The sequence below is a fragment of the Canis aureus genome, chromosome 23 (genome assembly GCF_053574225.1).
Source record: "Canis aureus isolate CA01 chromosome 23, VMU_Caureus_v.1.0, whole genome shotgun sequence".
Taxonomy (NCBI): domain Eukaryota; kingdom Metazoa; phylum Chordata; class Mammalia; order Carnivora; family Canidae; genus Canis; species Canis aureus.
This window is the reverse complement of record NC_135633.1, coordinates 18,717,158-18,738,086: the sequence shown is the minus strand read 5'-3', so window position 1 is coordinate 18,738,086 and position 20,929 is coordinate 18,717,158. Positions and strand designations below refer to the sequence as shown.

The 20,929-nt window shown below is 44.9% G+C and overlaps 1 protein-coding gene across 9 annotated transcripts in view; it reads right to left on the bottom strand.

Annotated features, from left to right (window-relative positions):
- Positions 1-20,929, bottom strand: part of DENND2B (DENN domain containing 2B) — a 169,938-nt gene that overhangs the window by 33,929 nt on the left and 115,080 nt on the right. For 7 of the 9 annotated variants that reach the window (XM_077866553.1, XM_077866555.1, XM_077866558.1 and 4 more), the window contains 2 exons: positions 18,738-18,842; positions 96-1,340 (listed from right to left, as the gene is read on the bottom strand). In XM_077866553.1, the coding sequence (XP_077722679.1) occupies positions 96-1,340; positions 18,738-18,817 (1,325 nt within the window). In that variant the 5' untranslated portion in view covers positions 18,818-18,842. The remainder of the gene's footprint in view (positions 1-95; positions 1,341-18,737; positions 18,843-20,929) is intronic. The other 2 variants (XM_077866560.1, XM_077866561.1) reach the window with 1 other exon arrangement.

The window sequence follows — 20,929 nt, the reverse complement described above, 5'->3', positions numbered from 1 at the left end:
CCTGTAACCACACAGTTACAGTCTGCTTCTGCATCTTCCATTGAAAAGAAAGCCACTGTGCCCGCCTGTTGCGACACTGGAGGAGCATTCGTTACCTGCTCTGGGACTTGCGGTGACCACGCAGGTCCTTCTTGGGTCTCCGAGTGACTGGTGGGGCTGGGGTGGAGGGCAGGGGGGGTGGAGCAGCAGGTGTGGGCGAAGGAGGTAGACCATTGCTTGGCTTACTCTTGGGGTTCTTGTCAGCCTCATATTCAAAGGTGCGCTTGGGTTTGGGGACAGGGTTCACAGCGGGATCAGGGGAGCTCTTGGATGGCAGCAGCTGAGAGCTCGGGCTATTTCCAGGGGTCCCTGGCTTAGTGGAGCCACTGCCTTCCCTCTCCAGGGGTGGGCCTGCCTCCCCCCCAACTCCGGCCACTCCTCCTGCCCGGCTGCCAGTGCTCACACTCGTGCTCCCCGTCGGTTCCTCCAAGGTGCCCAAGGTCCCAGTCTTCCTTCTCCCTCGGTCTACACTGTAGCAGCTGCTGGGGAGCTGGGGCAGGCCCCGGCCCGGCTGCTCCTTCAGGGCCTGTTCAATTTTCTGGATCCGACTCAGCACTGCGGAGCTCTCTCTCCTGCTGCCGTGCCCCCTGAGGAAGGCGCCGGGCTCACCCCGGCCTGCCCGTCTCTCCAGCCGATAGAAAGAGTCCCGGACAGGGAGCGCCTCTCCCTCCTCCTCGGTCTCAGGGTAGGAGCACTCTGAGAAGGTCCTGCTCATCCTCCGGAGGCCCTTGAAATCGAAGGCTTTTTCTGAGCTGCAGGGGGATGGCGCCACGCTGGGACAACCCTCACTGAGCGCCCACTCGCCCCCAGAGCCCTCCCGCTTCTCCCCGCACACACTCATCCTGGGCGAAGCCTCTCGGCGCCCCTCCCATGCTGAGATCTTCTCCCGGATGCCCAGGCTGTGGGCACGGGTGCCAGTGCGGTTCAGAAAGCAACTCCGTGGGCCGGTTGTTGGCCCTAGGGATGGGGTGCTCTGGGCAAGGGGGAGGCAAGCAGCTACTCCCTCTACATCCTGGGCTGCCCCCAGGACACCGTCCTTCTGGTCCTCTCTCTTGCACACCGAAGGGCTTCTGTCCAAATCACTGAAGTTGGTGGTCTTGAGGGGACAGACGGGTGGTGAAGTGTCTGGGGAGGGAGCTTGAGGATCTGGGGGTGAAAGATCACGGGGGTGCCAGTCCTTGAGGAGCAGCCGGGAGCTGGAGCGGCTTGGGTACCTGCAGGCAGACGTCTCGCTATCACTGAGCGGGTAGATGGGACTCCTCGGTGGGGACAGGACTGGAGGTGGAGAGACTGACTGAGACCTAAAAGCAGCAAAAATGAAAACAGGAAAAGAAGAGAACATGGCAGTGAGTGGCCTGACAGCCAGAGGCACGGTGTTCTATTTCTGGAGCACTCCATATCTCTTTCCTGTAGGACACCCAAGCTCCAAGTAATACACCTTTTGAAGCCATCCTCAACGAGAGGAACAGCTCTGTATCCACCGCAGGGCAAACTCAATGGGTCTCTCTGCCCAGTTCAATCCCAGAGGCCCTGAGCCCGTCTGGGACAGAGGCCAGCTCTGTGTCAGGTGAGAGAAGCCCAAGAAGCAACCCCTGCCAGCTAGGGAAGCAGTAAGGCCAGGGGTGTGCTGCGAAATGTTTAGCGATCTGCCCTCTGAAAGAGAAAGCACATATCTGTACCGTGCGCCAAACTCCACGGTATAAATATTCCAACGTAGCCTCAAGGAACATGGCACTGGGAAGGAATGCTGGTGTTGGGTTCTCAGGAGCCGCTAGAGAGCATCTCTGGCACCTACTTCCTGAGGCACCCCAAATATACACCTGAGCCCTTGGATCTGAACAATTCCCCATCTCCCCTGAAACTTCTGTTAGCAGCACAACATACTGTCTTGACCAGAATTCAGATCCCTGAAGGTCTCAAAAAGCATCAGAAGGGTCCCTCAACAAAGAGTCCTCTCTGCTCTGTCAGCAAAGATGCCTCTGTGGAGCAGAGGCCACCTCCTCAGGCGGCTCCACCCTCCAGTGGCAGCGCCCCTTCAAATGAGCACCAGCCACTTCTCAGCACTAAATCCACATATAGGTCTTGGTGCATATGCGGAAGAGTTCTAAATAACTGGTTTTACACATATTATGAACTCATTTAGTCTTCACAAAAACTCTACACAATTATTATTGTTTATTATTACTGCCTCCACTTTACAAATGAAAACCAGTGAGCCACAGAAAGGCTAAATACCTCATCCAAGGCCCCTCAGCTGGTGAGTGGGGAAGCCAGGACAGGAACTTATAGAGTATTATGCTGCCCCTCTCAAGAGGGGGGCAGTGGCCTCTGCCATCCTTGTGAAATGCCTAAGCTCCTGGACATAACCCAGGAGAAGCTCTCAGAGAACCTTTCACAGCCCTGTCCCAAATGTGGCATTTATATGTATCAGGGAACTGTTCCCCCTCGAGACCTCTAGACCTCTTCCTTACTAGTCCACAGTCTCTTCCAGGTGGGAGGACACATCCTCAGTATCTAGAAGGTGCTCAGTGAATGAAGGATAAATAAAGAAAGGAAAAGGTAAAGGTGAGCTTATTGACAAGAACCATGAGCAGACTTCCCTTGCAGTGCACTTTTCTAGTTGTCTGCCAGGGTAACCACTGTCAACTGTCAGCGCTCTTCTCGAACAGTTTCAGTTCAAAGACAGCAGGGTCTTGCCAACACCGCATGCTACAAAGGCCTACCTGACCCTAATGCTATGGCCCTTAAAGCTGGGCGGTAGCCTCACAGGCTCGAGTCCCATGCCACCCACAGGAAGGCAGCCAGCTGCCCTCGAGCCAGCCTGCTGTCACTGCTTGCTCACACACAGAAAACTGGAGCTTGGGTGAGTCAGGGATTGGCCGACAATTCCCTGTTGGGTCATAGCCTCTGGCTGCCCCCGATCAACAGGAAACCTCAACATGCTTAAGTTGTTTTTAAAAGGGCAAGTCAAACAAGAGCCATCCCACGTGTACATGGGCACAGATGAGAGAAATTCAGTGCCCAGCCAAGCCGATGACCAGAGACTCTGCTTAGCAAGGATGTGTGAAAAGAATAAGCCTCAGCACTCCCTAGGGTAGGCAGCAACAGGGCAATGCGCCAAGCTTGAGCCTGGGGAGATCCCAACCTACTCACAATCAAGGGAGGCCTTAAGTCCCTCATTTACTTCATAGAAACATGGATGCCAAAGGTCATTAGTCCAGCCTTGTAAGCCAGAAGTGTCTGGACTCCACAAAGGACTCTAAATTTCCATTATTCTCTTTTGGAGGGGGGAGAAACATGCCTTTAATAGAAAACAACCTTAACATGTGTTTATTCATTCAATGGTATTTAGTGAGCACCTACGATGTGCCAGGGCCTGCTCTAGGCCCTAGACACAAGAATAAATAAAAGAGACAAAAATTCATGTCCTCAGGAAACAGAAATGCTAGTGGGCGAGCACAGGCATCTAAAGGAAGCCTCCTGCATATGCCTCATCTCTCCAGACAGTTTGATATATGCTCCCCTGGGAACATGTCTCCTCAACCCCCAAGGTGAGAATTCACTAGGCCATGAAGGCACTGTACTTATGTGGGGGGAGGGAGACAGGTGTGTATGGCATGGCTCCCACAGGTGGGAAAGAAATATGGTAAGGCCTGTCTGATTCCAGCATGCTTTCAAAACAAGTGATTCTCTAACTTCCCTTAGTAGTTCCAACATGCAGAAATCTACACTGGGTAAGAAATTCGCTCAATGTCTCAATACCTAGCCTGCTTTAACTGGAGTTTACATTCTCTCCTTTCATGAAGAGAAGAGCCTGGCCCTTCTCCTTAAAGGTTCTGGTCTTTGTATCATGGCTGATTTGCGGCCAGGGCTACAGGTGCTCTGCTCCCTGCACCACCTTCCCACATGGGCCAGGCCCAGTGTGCTCTAGCAGCTCGAGAGGGAAGAACGGGCCTGGCCAGACTGACACGGAGCCCAGGCAACCCCAGGTTCTTCACAGAGGAGGCAGCATTCACTCACTCCAAGGTCCTAGGGATAAATTCATAAACAACATAAATAAGTCCTTGCCCTCATGCGATACTCACTTGATGGTAGAACTCACCGCTTTCTCTCCATGTTTCTGATTCTACCTTTTTAAGAATGTGACCAGAGACAAAGCCACTCACTCTGAAGTCTTTAGTTTCTTTTTTTTTTTTTTTTTTTATTTATTCATGAGAGACAGAGAGAGAGAGGCAGAGACACAGGCAGAGGGAGAAGCAGGCTCCATGCAGGGAGCCCTATGTGGGACTCGATCCCAGGTCTCCAGGATCACACCCTGGGCCAAAGGCAAGTGCTAAATCACTGAGCCACCCAGGCTGCCCTGAAGCCTTTAGTTTCAATTCCTCAAAATTGTTCTGAGTACATCACAGGGTTGTCATAATGGGCAAATGAGACTATGGATGTGAACTGATATCATATACTATAACTCACTATGACTGTTAAGTATCATTAGTATTAAGTTTTTCACCAGGAATGCTAAGCCACTTGTTCTCAAAAGAGGGTAAGAACATTATAAAGCCTTAGGGTTCACGTTTCAGAGTAGCCACCAACAAGTTCTGTGACTTGGAGCAAATAACTTTAGCTCTTTAAACCCCAGTATCTTCATCTGTTAAAATGGAGGTTAAAAGAACACACATTTCAGGGGGTTATTATAAGGAATAGGCACAAAACACATCAAGTGTTGACCTTGGTGGCTAACACCTAGAACAAAGAGCTTATCTTTGTCCTTGGATTCTGAACATCTCGGGTGGAAGGAGAAAGGAGTACATTTAAAATGGTTGTAAATCCTTTGTGGCTCACGGTATCAAAAGGTGATTCTATTTTCCTGCCCTTCAAAGTCTAGGTTGACCTTGTGATTTGCTTTGACCAACAGAATGAAGTAGAAATTAAGCTAAATCTCAAATTTGAGGCCTCACGAGGCCTTGCAGAATCCCCCTTCATATACCTGGAATGCTCCCCTGAGACTGTCATGTTAGGAAGCCAGTCTAGTCTTTTAAAGGATGAGAGGCCATGTGGAGTTAAACTGAGGCCCCCGCAGCCAGAAGCCAGCCCCAGTAAAAGCTTGACAGGGGAGTGAGGTCACCTTGGACCCAACGGAACTTGGCTACATGAGAGACTCCAGAGGAAACCAGTAGAGGGAGTGCCCAGTAAATGCATGAGAAGTAATAAAGTGTTCTAAACCACTAAGTTTTTGGGTGGTTTTCTATGCTGTAATAGTAAAATGATGCAGGTGAGAAAGGTCAGCCTTGTGCATAATTGGCCTGCCCTATCCCACTGCAGAACCACACTGCCCTGGACCTTCTATCCCCAGTGCCTGTCTCTTCAACTTCCCCACAGACTAGCTTCCATGGTCTGGATATCTGGATCTCGCTCTCTCTACTAGGACCTCTGGCATGAGAATCTCCTCTAAGCACTCCCTGCAAATGGAACTAGTTCCATAATCCCAAGAATAGAATCAGCTTCCATCAGTCTTTGCCCCAAGTTGAAGGAGGGCTCAGAACAACCTGTTAACCTAGAAAACAAGGAGGCTTAAGGAGGGATATGGCAATGAGGATGCATGGTTCTTCGTGGCAGTGTTTACATGGCAGGTGGCATCTCCTGGGCATGGATGGGAAGGGGTGCTCATTCACTCGTAGGGGCCAGAACCAGCTAGCTACTTTCTAGTTTCTCAAATGCAGCCTGGCAGTGAAAGTAAAATAATCCCGCCCCCTTGATGGGCAATGGGAAACTGTGGCCACATGAATGGTGGTGCTTGGATCCAAATATATACCAGGTGCTATTTTAGGCATCAAGGATTAGCAGAGACTAAAATTAGACAAAGTCTCTCTATAGGTTATAGTCTGGTGGAGAGAGGCAGTGTGGCTTTACTTGTTTACGGTGAACAGACAACAAACAAACCAACACTGAGAGATGGATATGGAGACAATGCAGAAGAATAAAGCAGGGAAAAAGGAGAGAGATTCACAGTAAGGGAAATCAGGGCAGGCCCCTCTGCCAGGGATGATGTGAATATAACCTTAAGCAAGTAAACACTGTGTTTATTCAGGGGAGAAATGCTGCAGGCAAAGGAGCAACAGGGCAAAAGCTTGAGGCAACTACATACTGTGTTCTGAGGGCAACAAAAAGCCTAGTGTGGTCAGAGTGGAGTGAGAAGAGGATAGGGTTGGAGATTAGTCAGAGAGGCACCAAAAGACCCTATGGACCAATAATAAGACTTGGGCTTTTACTCTGAGAGAGAAAGGAAGTTCTTGAAAGGTATGAGCAGAAAAATGATATGCTCTGATGTCACATATAAAGTGACACATAAAGTGCAGGGATGCAAGCATGGCAGCAAAGAGACTACCTAAAGTGTACTGCAATAATCCAGGCAAGAGATTATTATGGCTTGTATTAGAATGGAGCAGAAGAGATGAATCTATTTTGAGAGCTGTGCCAATAGGATTTGCTGATGAATTAGATAAAAGGATGAGAGACAAAGAGAAGTCAAGGGTGATGTCAAGGTTTTCAGCCTGAGCATGTAGTAAAATAGAGTTAGGGTTATAAATCTCCACCTAGGAGTCATCTACAGTATATAGATATTATTTAAAACTATATGACTATGACTAATATCAAAAGACAAAGAATAACAAGCATTGGCAAGCATATGGAGAAAAGGGAACCCTTGTGCACTTTTGGTAGGAATGTCAATTGGTGCAACTACTATGGTTAGTTAAACAGTATGGAGGTTCCTCAAAAGATGAAAAGTAGAAATACCATCTGATGTAGTAATTCTACTACTGGGTATTTACCCAACAAAAATGAAAGCAAAAATTCAAAAAAAGAAATATATATTCTTATGTTTACTGCGGCATTATTCACAACAGCCGAACTATGGAACTCTATGACTGTATGATCTCATCTAGAGAGTCAGGAGCTACAGAAACTCAAGGACTGAAATAGAGCATTCCAGTACTTCAAAGTCAGGTAGAGGGAGGAGGAACCAGTGGAGAATGACAGAGAAGGGCACGTAATAAGGAAGAATGAAATTCATAAAGACTCATTCCCTGAGACCTTCAAAAAATAGAGAGTGATCAACTGAGTCAAATTTACTAACAATAGAGTATGGGGAAGACTGAGAAACAGGTGATCATTACATTTAGCAACACAGAGGATGCCATGACCTTGAGAAAAGAGATTCTGGTGGAGAGGTAGGAAGGGAAGCCTGCGTGGAAGGAATTGAAGAAAGTGGAATGAGAAGGTGAGACAAGGCATCTCTTTCAAAGGGTTTTCCTAAAATGGGAACATGGAAATGAGGTGGGGGGTAGAGGAGAACGTGGTACAATAGAAGCATTTTGTTGGTTAATTTGAACCAGGAGATATGATACAGCATGCTTAAATGATGACTGGAATGATCCAGTAGAGAGAAAAGCTATCAATGCAGAATGAGAGAGAGCAAATGTAGGAGCAATGTCCTTAAGCAGGCGGTAAAGGGGATGGGGATCCAATGCCCATCTGGAGGGTTGGCCTTAGATAGAAGAACCCCATTTGCTCTCATTCCCATCCACCTGGGCTGAATGTCTTCTCACATGGTCTCATCATATGCTTCCACCATTGGCTTTTACTGCTTCATGTTTTCTTTTTCTTTTTTTAAATTTATTTATTTGAGAGAGAAAGAGAGAGAGAGCAGGATGGGGAGAAGAGGAGAGGGAGAGAGAAACCCAAGCAGACTTCTCACGGAGTGTGGAACCCAATGTGAGGCTCAATCCCATGACTCTGAGATCATGACCTGAGCCAAAACCAAGAGTCAGATGCTTAACTGACTGTGCCACCTAGATACCCCTACTTCATGTTTTCCAACTTGTTCCACAGAGGAGAGAAAAGGTCCAGATTTCTTCTTGGTTCCCCATTCCTTCAAGCATCTGTACCCAGCTCCTTCCCTAAACACACTGATCTACTTAATGACTGAGTCCTACCAATTCTATAACCTTCACATCTTGAAGAACAACACAAAAAGTTACACAAAGCACTTAGTACACACTAGCATGGCTGTTGGTTCCCAAAGCCCCCTCCCATAAGGCAAAACTCATATACCAGACCAAGAGTCTAGAAACTTGGGTTTCCTCTGGTCCTGGTTCCCTCACTTTCTGAATGTCCTCATGGAAAAGTCATCTCAATTCTCTGAGCCTCAAATTCTTTATCCATAAAAGCAGGAAAACACTTGCTCTGAGTATCCTTACATACTATCTGTGTGGCTAAAATGATACACATTTTAAAAGTGCTTGAATACCATAAATAGCTCCAGGCAGGTAAAAGAAATATAAAAGTAAAGATAGCACAGCGAAAAGACACCTAAAACTGTGCTCTGATCATCTTTTGCTCTTTATTCTAAAATCCCAGGCTTGTCTCTGGGGAAATAGACACTCTGAAACTGGGCACTCATGCCACCGCCTTGTCAGCATGCAGCCAGATCTGCTGCTCAGCACAGGCATGGATGCCAACACTGCAGCACGTGACTGGCCAAAATCAACATTTATAGGACAGGGAGTAAGGCATAAAAAAAGGGGGTGGGGGGAGTAAGATAAACAGATAAAAAGAGAAAGGGGGAGGGGAGAATGCAAAGGAAATTTAAGTAAAACAGAGGAGAATAAACACTCACATACAGACAAATATATAAGACAAGTGAGTAGGAAAGAAAGAGAATGAGCTAAGGGTTTGAAAAGAGAAAAAATTTTTTAAAGATTTTATTTATTTATTCATGAGAATACATAGAGAAAACAGAGAGAGAGAGGCAGAGACATAGGCAGAGGGAGAAGCAGCCCCCATGCAGGGAGCCCGAGATGGGACTCGATCCCCAGCCTCCAGGATCACACCCTGGGCTGAAGGCAGCGCCAAACTGCTGAGCCACCTGGGCTGCTCTGAAAAGAGAAATTTAAAGAAAAAGCAACATGTGCAGTATGTGTATACATAGACTGAAAGTGAGAATTAAAATGCCAAGTATGTGCCCCTCCCTCTGGTATTGTTTCGTAAGAACACAACACAACCCTTCACTTAGTGATCAGGGCCACAGCAGTAAGCATTCAAGCCAAGGGATGCCCCATATACTGCCAAGTGCAGCCAAAAACTATCTGGGAAGGAAGGCTATTTTAGTCCTTGGTAATGAGAGGTTTCTGAACTCACCATGGTCTGGTGACAGGGCTTCTGAGTGTGTCAGTATCAGGAAGAGGACCAAGTTGGGGCCAGTTGGGGAAGGCTCCCATGGGTCCAGGAAATAGTCCCAGAGGTAACCAGATGGGCTGTGGATGCCATGAAGCAAGCTTGTCTGCAGATTGAGGTTATGCAGAGCCCAGCTTCCAATATGCTTAGTCTCTACTAAACAGGTGTCTAGCCTGCTCCCCGGGGAAACTGCCTGGGAGTTGGCCATTCACCATTCTAAGGCTGTTCAATGAAGATGGGCCCTTGCTGACTCAGTGGACATCAGCACCCTCCTACCAGTGACTGCCCCAACAGTGAACCCAACATTCTCACTACATTCCCTCAAGGCTGTACTCTGAGGCACACAAGAAGGAGAAGGAGAGGAAGGCTGCGGGAGTCCCATGGCAAGTCCAGAAGCTTTTTCCCCAGGCCAGAGGAGGGGCTCAGCTCAAAAACTCCCACTGACATCCCACACTGGGATAGTCCGGATAAAAAGCCAAAGGATGGGGTGACACTCACAACTTGGCCTTCCTGTTCCCAAAGCAACCTCATCTCAGATGGATCCAGGATAACCTCATCCTCCAAGTGAGGTTACCTATGGGCCACCATCTACAGAGACTCTTGAGGTCAAGCATAGCTTGTCAGATTAAGTAGTATGGTAGAGCAGAAATCATAATGGTATGGTCAGAGCAGAAATTGAGTCACCTTTCCACTTCCAAACAAGAATCTACCAAAGCTATACCTGCCTGCCTTCCCACTGATTTCTAGGGAAGCACAAAGAGGACGAGTGAGCTCTTCTGTGGATCCTCTGAGACCTCTAAGTAGTAGCCACAATGAACTCAGAGTATTTAAAAGATGGAAGTCTTCCCTGAGGCTGGTAAAAAAAAAAAAAAAAAAAGATACCTTCCAGGGATATCCCCAATACCCTAGTCCAGTAAAAATGGGACTGCTCTACAAAGCAGAACCAGGTACTATGCAAAGCCAACAGGGAGAGAAATGTTCCAGGAAACCATACTAAAGATACTTGTGATGGTTTTAAAACATGGTCTCCTGGAGGCACCTGGGTGGCTCAGTCAGTTAAGCATCTGCCTTTGGCTCAGATCATGATCCCAAGGTCCTAGGATTGAGCCCTGCATCAGGCTCCCTGCTCAGCAGGGAATCTGCTTTTCTCTATCACTCCCTCTGCCCCTCCCCACCTCTCTCTCTCTCTCTGTCTGTCTTAAATAAAATCTTAAAAAAAAAAAAAGTCCCCCAATTCTTTGACATGCCTCCTATAAAAATCATCCCTTCTCTTGAATGCTTGACCAATAGAACACAAGTGAAATGAATTTGTGCCAATTTTCAGACCCAAGCCTCAAGAAACCGGCAGCTTCTACCTCCTATCTCCCAAGCTGTGAGGAAGCTCAGACCATGCAGAGAGGGTACCTATAGGTGTTTAACAGTCTCAGCTGAGGTTCCAAAAATAGCCAACATCAACCCCCAGACATGAGACAAGACACCTCTAGGTGATACTGGCCCCTAGTCAGTGAGTCATCCTACGCCTTCAAGTCTTTCCAGGCAAGGTGCCAGACACTGTGGAGCAGGACTAGCTATCTCTGCAGTGTTCTCTGAATGCCTAGGCTACAAAGTCTGTGAGCATAATAAAGTGGCTATTGACACCATAAATTCTGGGGTAGTTCTGTAGCACTAGGTAAGTAGAACAGATTTTGGTACTTAGGAATAGGGGGCTGTTGAAACAAAAACCTAAGTCACTGACTTCGGGACTGAGCAACAGGCTGTCAGGAGGGGCTTAAGGGAAATCAAGAGAAAATTAGTAGAAGCTAGAGGAAGGGGGACCCTCATAAATGTTGAAAAGTTTGGTAATTCTGCCACCAGTAGTGACACGGAAAATAGGAAATATACCTAATTCAGTGACCCAGCTTAAAGCACCTCAAAGCAGAGCACTCCAGGTGCTGTCTGATATCTTAGCTGCCTGCAGTAAAGGAGAGAAGGGAGGAGCCAAAAAAGGCCTGTTTAGTTGTCAAGCAACACTGAAAGGAAACAGCAATGAGAAAGGGCTTTCTGCGTTAGAAAGAAACACTAGCTTCTGTCTCTCTAGACAGCACAAAATTCTCAAATTAAGAAATGGCTTCCAGACTGTGGTGGCAGTTTTATCGTGTGTGTATGTGCACGCTGGTGTGTAAACTAATCAGATGGTACACTTTAAATTGTTCCGTTTACTGTATTCTCATTATCCCTCAATAAATCTCTTTAACAAAAATCTAGAGTAGGACTAGATCTTTGTCTAGTCCTAAAAAATCCTCTGTCAAGACCTAAACAAATGGTTTCAAGCATTGCCTCCGAGAGTTGTACAGAGAGACAGGCCAAAGGCCTTCTAATGATCTTAAGGGTGGCCTTAAGAAGCATAGGCTTCGGAGACTCTTAAGAACCCCTGGTCCCAGAGGGTTCTCACAGGGAACCCAAAGCGGGAAGGGGCTCGCGGTGAAGTGATTTGTACCTGTGCCTTCTGTCTGCTGCGGTGGATAATAAAGTGATCCAGAAGGAACCCATCAAATTCTTAAATGGAGCATATCAGCTGGGACTGGAAAGCACAGAGGCGGTCTGAAATGAAGTGTGGACCATCTGGACACGTGAAATATTATGGGCATGAAGCAGATGGAGAAAAGTACTGTAAGAATGGGCTGTAAGAATTCAAGAATTCACCTGTAAGAATGGGCTACTTTTGAGAGAAAAGGAGTCAGAGTCAGGACAGAACCAAAAGCCCTGAGGGTGGAGCCAGAGACCAGGTAAATGCCTCCCAGGCTGTAAAACCAAGACTTCACGGAGGAGCTGCTAACTTGTGCCTCACTGCATGTACGGATTACAATGGGCCAGTCACAGCTGCGTGGTCTCCAGTTTTCCTTTCTGAAAAGGAGTATCTACAACAGTTATTCTGGGCCTGTCCCACCAGCTATTCCGGGCGCAGGTACATATTCTCTTTCATTTACAGACCTTCACACCAAGAGGAATAGTGCTCAAGGAGCTTCATGCACTGAAAGAAAGGGACTGTACCCAAAGAGTTTCCATCCACACCCAAACCAGACATACATGATGAGATCTTAGACTTCACATGGATGCCATTAATAAGATAGACTTGGGACCTTAGGGGAGAGACTGAGTGTATTTCATATTCGAGAAGGATGTGAATTTTTGTGATCAGAGGGCAGACTACGGCAGACTGCATTTTCTTTTCTTTTCTTTTTTTTTTTTAGACTGCATTTTCTAAAGAGAGTGACCACAACTCCTATCCCATCTCACATGCCTTTCTACCAAATGTGAAGTTGATAGTCCTCTCATCAAGTGGGACTGATCTTCCCTCCTCTTGTGTGATATTGTGATTTATAATAAGAAATACAGAATTGGTCTTAGACCCATTTTTGGCACAGGTCTCCTAAAACCCTTAGAATTGCCTAAGTGATAACAGCAATCAAGGTGTCTTTTGTCATGTAAATGAAGTGACTTTTGGGACTACACCTAAGCCTGGCCTCTGTTTAACCAGGAAAACCAACCTTGTAATTAGAGGGTTAGAACTTTCTGTTGTTCTCTTCTCCAGAACTCCAGGGAGGGGAAACAGACTGGAGGTCGAATCAACCACTAATGGCCAATGATCTCATTAATCATGACTATGTAACTGAAGCCTCCGTGAAAACCCAAAAGGGCAGGGGTTAGAGAGGTTTCAGATTGATGAATCAGAATGCTTCTACATGCCACTATGCCAGGCCCAAGCTCCCAGGGACAGAACGGCCTTTGTTTGAGACCTCACCCTATGTATCTCTTCATCTGGCTGTTGATTTGTATCCGTTAATATCCTTTGTAATAAACTGATATTCTCATGAGTAAACGGGTTTCCTGAGTTCTGTGAGCCACTCTAGTAAATTCATGAAACCAAGGAGGGGTTCGTGGGAATTTCTGATGTTTAGCCAGTCTGTCAGAAACACAGGTAACAACCTGGGCTTGAGATTATCATCTGAGGCAAAGGGCAGTCTGTAGGACTGAGGGATCCTTAACCTGTGGGATCTGATGCTATCTCTGGTAGATAGTCTCAGACTCAAGTTGAATTGCAGGGCACCGAGCTGTGGTCAGAGAACTGCCTAGTGGTGCAGGGGAGCACCCTCACACACACTACCAAATTGGAACTAGGTGCAGAGCTCTTTTATCACCTTCATCAACAGAGTAAAACAGAATAGCACCATGCAACTACCTAGGCTTGAGGCTAGGTATTAGAATGTCATGCATTCCTGCCTAGTTCTCTTGAGGTACTCACTCTTGGAATCCAGACATCACACTGTAAAAGCGTGCAACCAAACACAGAGGCCACATGTAGGTGTTTTCCAGCTGAGGTTCCAGCTGACTGCCAGCATCAACAGTCAGACATGTAAGTGAACAAGTCTTCAGATGACTCCAGCCCTTAGCCACTGAGTCACCAAGGCTTCAAGGAATAGAGACAAGCTTTCCCTAATGAACCCTAGCCAAATTGTAATTTGTGAGCAAAACAAATGACTATTAATGTTTTAAGCCACCAACTTTAAGGCTGTTTGTTATGCAGCAATAAATAACCATATACTACTGACATTATGGTTGGACTCCAGGAAGAATCTCAGGTAACAGGGGGCTAACGCCACAGGTCCCCCGAGAGGTGGCCTGCCACACAAGGGCAGGCTTTGCACTACCACTTTTACCCACAGCCACCACTCCCAGGAGCTTTTCCCTATTTGCTAGCTCTTAACCTCCTCCTGAAATCTAGGGCAAAGGGTCCAGATCTGTGCACACTTTAGCAATGGGACCCCAAGACCTCTCTGGATTTCACATTACAAACCAATGCCTTCCTCTGCACAGAAATCTGCAAATGTGAGTTGAAATTATGGTTCCACTGTCAATTAGCTACGTGGGTATTAGCTTCCTCCTATGCAACAAGTAACTGAGCCAAAAGAATCCCAAGACCCCTCCGACTCTTACATTCCAAAAGAGTATGTGCTGGGCCTCCAAACAGTTCCAACTGAGTAGGGGAAATAAGACCCCCACAAAAATCCCCCCATGAGGTACTATATGATAAGTGCCACTTGGAGGCTCCAAACCAAAGGTTCTAAGAGTGAATACAGAGAGGAGGGAAATCCTTAACTGGGTGGTTAACAAAAGCACTGGGAAGGAAGTAATATTTGCACCTAGACTGGCAGAAATGTCAGGTTTGAATTAGACAACAGTGAAGGGTTAAGAGTAGAAAGAAAGACCACAGCTTTTATAAAAGCCTTACAAGCCAGGCCAAATTTGACCATACCACACTTGACAATAGTTTCTGAGAAAAAAGATTCCAGGAATGTTTAGAGGGAGGTGAATGTAGTGGTACAATAAAACGACAAAAGGATCAAGAGAGCTAGGCTTGAGGTTCTTTCTCCCATTAGCTTTGTATTTTGGAAGGGCACCTCTTCTTTTTCTACATCTCAACTTCCCAAAACAAGTGGGTTAGACTGAATGAGTTCTCAGATTCCTTTCAATTCTGCCTTTCTAAGAGTTTGGGAACTGAATGGAAAGGGAGCCCAAAGTTGGTAAGACCTATTAGAACGGTACTACAAGGACTCAACTAGCACAGCAGCCTATGTTAGAAGAGACTCATCTCCTAGACATCTAATCAAAAGGCCAATAAATAGTTATCATCTTCCACATACCAAGCATTATTCCAGGCTCAAGAGAGATGGAAAGAAGTCAAAGTCTGTGACCCTAAGAAGTCTACATTTTTATAGGCACCCAAGTTTCTCACACCTACATCCAGAGGCAAGCTTCCCAAACATGATACTGATAGCCTGTATTTCCATGGGGCAATGACCCAAGTGCTGGAGGTTCACAGTGAAGAAGCTGTCAAGGAAATCAGCAGGCATGACGAGTCTTCTGAGAACAGGCCCTGCTGCCTGCCAGGCCTCACAGCACAAGTTTAATCTCCTGAGAGCAAGAAGCAGCGAAGTTTGCCCCACTTAGGTGGCTGAATTAGCTTTAAACATAACACTTCCTTGTATGCAAGTCACCACACTGCTTCTAGTCTCACCCCAGGTCATCAACACCAACATCATAAAGCCCGGCCTCTGAAATCCAGGGGAGCTTTGAGAATTCCACCTCCCACCCCCAGAATTGGATGCAGCCAAATCTTCTGAGCTGGAGTGGGAAACAATATTCAGGGAGGGTACCTCTGGCAGCTGAGGGTGAAGCAACGTGCCCATTTTGCTTCAACAATAGAGAGAAAGGGAAACCTGTTCCAAAAGACCAAAACCTAGCAAAGAATAAAATTCATTTGGTGGTTAAATGAAAAGGCTTAGATTTCCTCCTTCTACATATCCTGCCAATCAAGACTGGGTTACAGAGGAAAAATAAGGAAATAAATTAGCAAAATAGCCATAAGAACCAAAAAGAAAAAAAAAAAAGGAATCCAAGATCTTTAACCCATACTGGCTCAGGTGAAGTCTCATTCAAGTTAAGGACACAAACTTGCAAATACCTATCTTGCCTGTTCCACAGGGTCTCAGCTGTCCTTTCCCATGCCCCAGAGGACCTCCTCGCCTCCAAGTGAGATACAAATGCCTCAGTATCACTAGGTTCCTCTGTCTCTATATGGGTGACATGGGGGGCCCCAAAGCAGCCAAGGAATTAAACACTCAGCTTTCCCAGGCCCTAGCACCCTTGCACTCCTCAGCCAAAGTTCCCTGACACACCAAGGAGTCTTTTCCCACTGAGATCCCTGGGCTAGTGATGATAAAAAAAAAGGGGGGGGGGACCTCAGGTCATTGCCAAACATCTACTAAAAGGTCTAAGAGATTCAGGTGCCAAGGTCATTAATCCAAGTTGTAAATGCCTTGAAGAAAAAGAATGGATATTTCTTCTTTCTCCCCCATTGTCTTTCACAGAGCCTGGCATCTGGGAGGAAAGCCCCCAAAGTCCACTGACAATGACTTCCTAAATGAACTAATTTACCACCCTACTCAGCTCAAAGAAAGCCTCCAGACATGGCTGGGGTAAAGATAGCCGGTGAACCCACTAAATAACAATTTCAAAATAACACCTATAGTCCAGCAGTAGCCTCTGAGAGAAGGTATAGCTAGCCCTGGAGGCCTGTGACTCCAGCCCATGAAAGAACAGAAGGGAAGCAGAAACATAGCAAAAAGCAAGGGAAGTGAAGACTTAAAGGGGAGGCTGGAAGGATGCTTTTTTAGGCACATCAGAGGCTCAGATATTTACAAACATCACTTGGAAGCTAAAGGAGGAGCAATTTCTAAAAATATTTAAAACACATAGGTACATATTCCAAATAAAAACAGGTACCCATTGGTGGACCTGATTTAGCTTTGTGACTTGATGTAAAACTTGCATCTCTCACTCTACCCCCTCAAATAATGGAAATTGCGGGGGGAATGAATATTTAAAAGAGTTGAGGGCTGCTGGTATGGTAATTTCTTTTTTGTTGTTGTTTTTTAAGATTTTATTTATTTGAGAGAGAGACAGAGAGAGTACAAGCGGGGGGAATAGCAGAGGGAGAGGCAAAAGTAGGCTCCCCACTGAGCAAGGAGCCCAAAGCGGGACTCTGGGATCATGACCTGATCCGAAAGCAAGACACTCAACTGACTGAGCTACCCGGGCACCCCTAGTATGGTAATTTCTAATTCAGGTTCTAAATATACTATTTCTTTACAATTAAGAATAAAACTATACAATCAAAAATAATGCTTATTTTACTCGTGTGATCTCAGATTTATTAAAAAAAAAAAAATGGGAACCTTAGTTCCCAGTCTCCATCTGCCAAGTAAGTCACAGTAAAACATGCCATCAGACTGGTAAGAGCCCAGCAAAATGGTTCCCAGAAGCAGACAATGGGAGACAAAGACTGAGATCTAGATCTGTTTCTGCTGTGCCCACCAACATGCCCTGGGAGAGTTCAGGTTTTCTACCTGTTTTACCCAAGAGGTTGTTGGTCCCTGCCATTCTCTGCTTTGCCCAGTTCAGGGAAGCAAGTATGCAAGAAACTGTAGGTTAGAGGAGGTCCAAGGGCAGGAGGTAGGGACTGTTCCTGTTGGTCTTGCCGCTGCAGAGTAGTTAACCAATTTGTCTACCTAAGTTCTAAGATGTTAGGTACTTAACACTTCAGAACCTCTGTCTGGTTGACACAGTCCATCCAGACCATTTCCACCAGGACCAAACCTGGAATGTGTGGTGTAGGAAATTCCTCCTGTTTCCTGAATGTGTGCCTCATTCACACCACTCACTCCTCAGAAGCACAGTGCAGAGCTCCATTCTGAACCATATGTTGATGCCAGCTCTGAATGAACCAAACATCTACTACCACCTCTGGACAGACCTGAGTGTGCCACATCCCACGGACTCAGCCTGGCACTGCACAGCCCGGATACCCAGAAAGGAATAGCCCTATCCCAACCTAAGCTGAGCATCCTTCTCAAAGCTATCTATTCTAGTGGCTAAGGTCCCAAAAGCCACATTTATTCACCTTAGATTCAACAGAAGGGGCTAGAAAAGGTACATACATGGCTTTAATAAAAGAGCCCAGAGGTTCTTCTAAGACATCAGCATCCAGCCTTGACCAAAACTTGAGAAGCCCTGGTGAGAGCTGTACATTGATCTTCCAGCTCTGGAAGCTGTTATCTCATCACAGGAAGAGAGCTGACATTTATTGAGAAGCTTTATGCCAGACACTATGCTAGGCACTGACATATATTATTTCATTTAATCCTCACAGCAACTCTGTGAGATACTTACTATTATTATTATTTCATAGAGGAGTATCCAAGATTTTGGAGGGCATAGGAAAATGCCCTGAGATCTCACTATTTGGGGGGTAGTTAGTAGTTAGGGCTTAGATTTGAAGCCAATTGTATATGATTTCAAAATCTGTGGTTTTTCTATCATTCTACATTCCACTTTTAAAAAGACAAAATCGGGAAAGTGGATTATAGCTTACACTGACTGAAAATCCCCAAGCTGCTTTGTTTACAGCCCAGCCTAAATTCTTGTAGAACCTAGACTTCTGCTTGCAAACTGTGTTAATATGCATAACTGTCTCCCCACCCCAACCCTCAGTGTGGTCAACCTCCCTCACTACAGTGTAGCCTAGCTCAGACACAGGTCCCAAACTGTCCCCATCTTAGGAAAAGGATATAGCCAGGAAAATGCTGGCTTCATTCCTGGAGCTCTAGGCTCCTCTAATAGCACAAACCAAAGTCTGTTTTGGAGTCTCTTTGCTCTCTGCTATGGACACTTATAGAAGCAAAAAAGGGCATATATACTAGAGATGGCTTCTGCTCATAGTCAGTATGAGTAGGGACCACATCATTTACCTGGATAACCATCAGAGTCAAGATGATAATCACTTATATTCTGGACCCAAGCCATCTGGCTGTCCTTTGATGGCATCCTTCAGTGAACCTCATTCCCCCAGCAGTGCTCCCCCTACTCACCTGCTCAGAGTCCCTCGAGGGGCCTTAGTGCCTCCAGCTCCGTGGGTGATGCTGGAATTCTTGTTGGCAGTCATGGTCATTTCTGCTCTCTGCAAACCCAGAGCCCTACAAAAAAGACAAGGCCTATTAGCCAAGTTTCCATGGGTAGCCAAAAGTACCTCAAACATTTCCAGATGACCTCCAAAACTGCCAAGAGAGTTTCTGTGGCGGGTGGCAGGAACCACTTTCCCACATATATTTAATTCCATGTGTTATAGTTTAAGAGCCTCGAGGGACCCCTGATCCTGGTTAGGCAATGAACTAACAGATTACTTATCACTTCACAGAAAATGATAAAACTCCATTTCCATTCTACCTCTTCTCCAAACTTCTAGCATGCCATAGAGCCTTGACAAATTCCATCCAATTTGCATACCTCCTGAACAACTATTTATTCAGTATATTTCTTGAATCAACTTGAAATTGACTTGCTTGTCTTAAAAGATTTAAACTTGTTCTATACAATTAATCATTTAGTCACTCAACAAATATTTACTGAGCACTTATGTCCTAGGTACTGCCATCCAACAAAGAATGAAACAAAGTTTCTGCCCTCAGAGAGATCACATCTCAGAAAAAACAGACAACAAGGCTGTACATGTCACATGTGTGGGATACATCAGTGTACATTTATGTTTAATATATAGGGTGATGATAAGTGGTATGAAGAAGAAAATGAAGCAAGGTAGAGGGAGAGTGAAGATCTGTTATTTGAAATAGAAGGTTCAGGGAAGAATATCCTGATAAAGTAATATTTGAGCCAATACCATAAAATTATGAGCTATCATATTTTTTCTAATACCCATTAAAATAAAACTAATATACATTATGGTATTTAAGTACCGATGAAGTGAAAAATGTACATTCATGTACCATATAGAGTTAGCAAATATATCATTCATCCTTTAGGGAGCATCACTTTATGTTAAAATAATAAAAGGAAAAAAAGGTTAAAACTTAAGAAATAGAATTATCTCTTATTTGCAAATGATATGATCTTGTATATAGAAAACCCAAAAGATTCCACTAAAAAATTCTTAAACTAATATATAAAGTCAGGCAAGTTTGCAGGATAGAGTAATATTTTAAAAATCAGTTTTACTTCTAAACACTGGCAATGAAAAATCTGAAAATGAAATCAAGAAAAACAATTCCATTATTAATAGTAACAAAAAAAATCCCTTAGTATTTTTAAGAATACTTAGAAAAATAAAAAAAATTAAAAAAAATTTAAAAAAAAAGAATACTTAGAAAAATACTCGGGAATAAATTTAAAAAAAAAGTGTAAAACTTGTATATTGCAAACTACGAAACATCATTGAAAGAAATTAAAGAAAACATAAATAGACATCCCATGTTCATGGATCAGAAAATTCAAAACTGTTAAGATGGCAATATCCACTAAACTGATTTATAAAATTGAACAGAACATCCATCAACTGCAGAAACTGACAACCTGGTCCTAAAATTTCATTGCAATCTGAGGGATCCAGAATAGCCAAAACAATGTTGAAAAAGAAGAATAAAGTTAGAGAACTCAGACTAATTTCAAAACATATTACAAAGTCACAGTAATCAAGACAGTGTATACAGCAATAAGAATAGAAATAGAGATCAAGGGAAGAAAATTGATAGTCTAGAAATAAACCTAAACATTCATGATCAATTGATTTTCAACAAGGATGCCAAGACTATTCAATAGGAAAGAAATCTTCTCAACCAATGGTGCTGAGACAACTGGATATTCATATGCAAAAACTAAAGTAGGACTCTTACCTCATACCACACAAAAAAATAAGTAAAAATGGATCTCAGACTTAAATATAAGAGTTAAAAATTACAAATTAAAGACTAGAAGAAAACAGGAGTAACACCAGATTAGGCAATGGTTTCTTAGATATAACAAAATGACCAGCAAGAAAAAAGAAATAAATTGTATTATATCAAAATTTTAAAATTTTGTGCTATAAAAAAACCACCAAGAAATTTAAGACACCCACAAATGGGAGGAAATTATTTGCAAATCATGTATCTGCTAAGGAGCTTGTATCCAGAATGTATAAAGAATTCTTTCAATTCGGGGAATCCCTGGGTGGCTCAGCGGTTCAGTGCCTGCCTTTGGCCCAGGGTGTGATCCTGGAGTCCCGGGATCG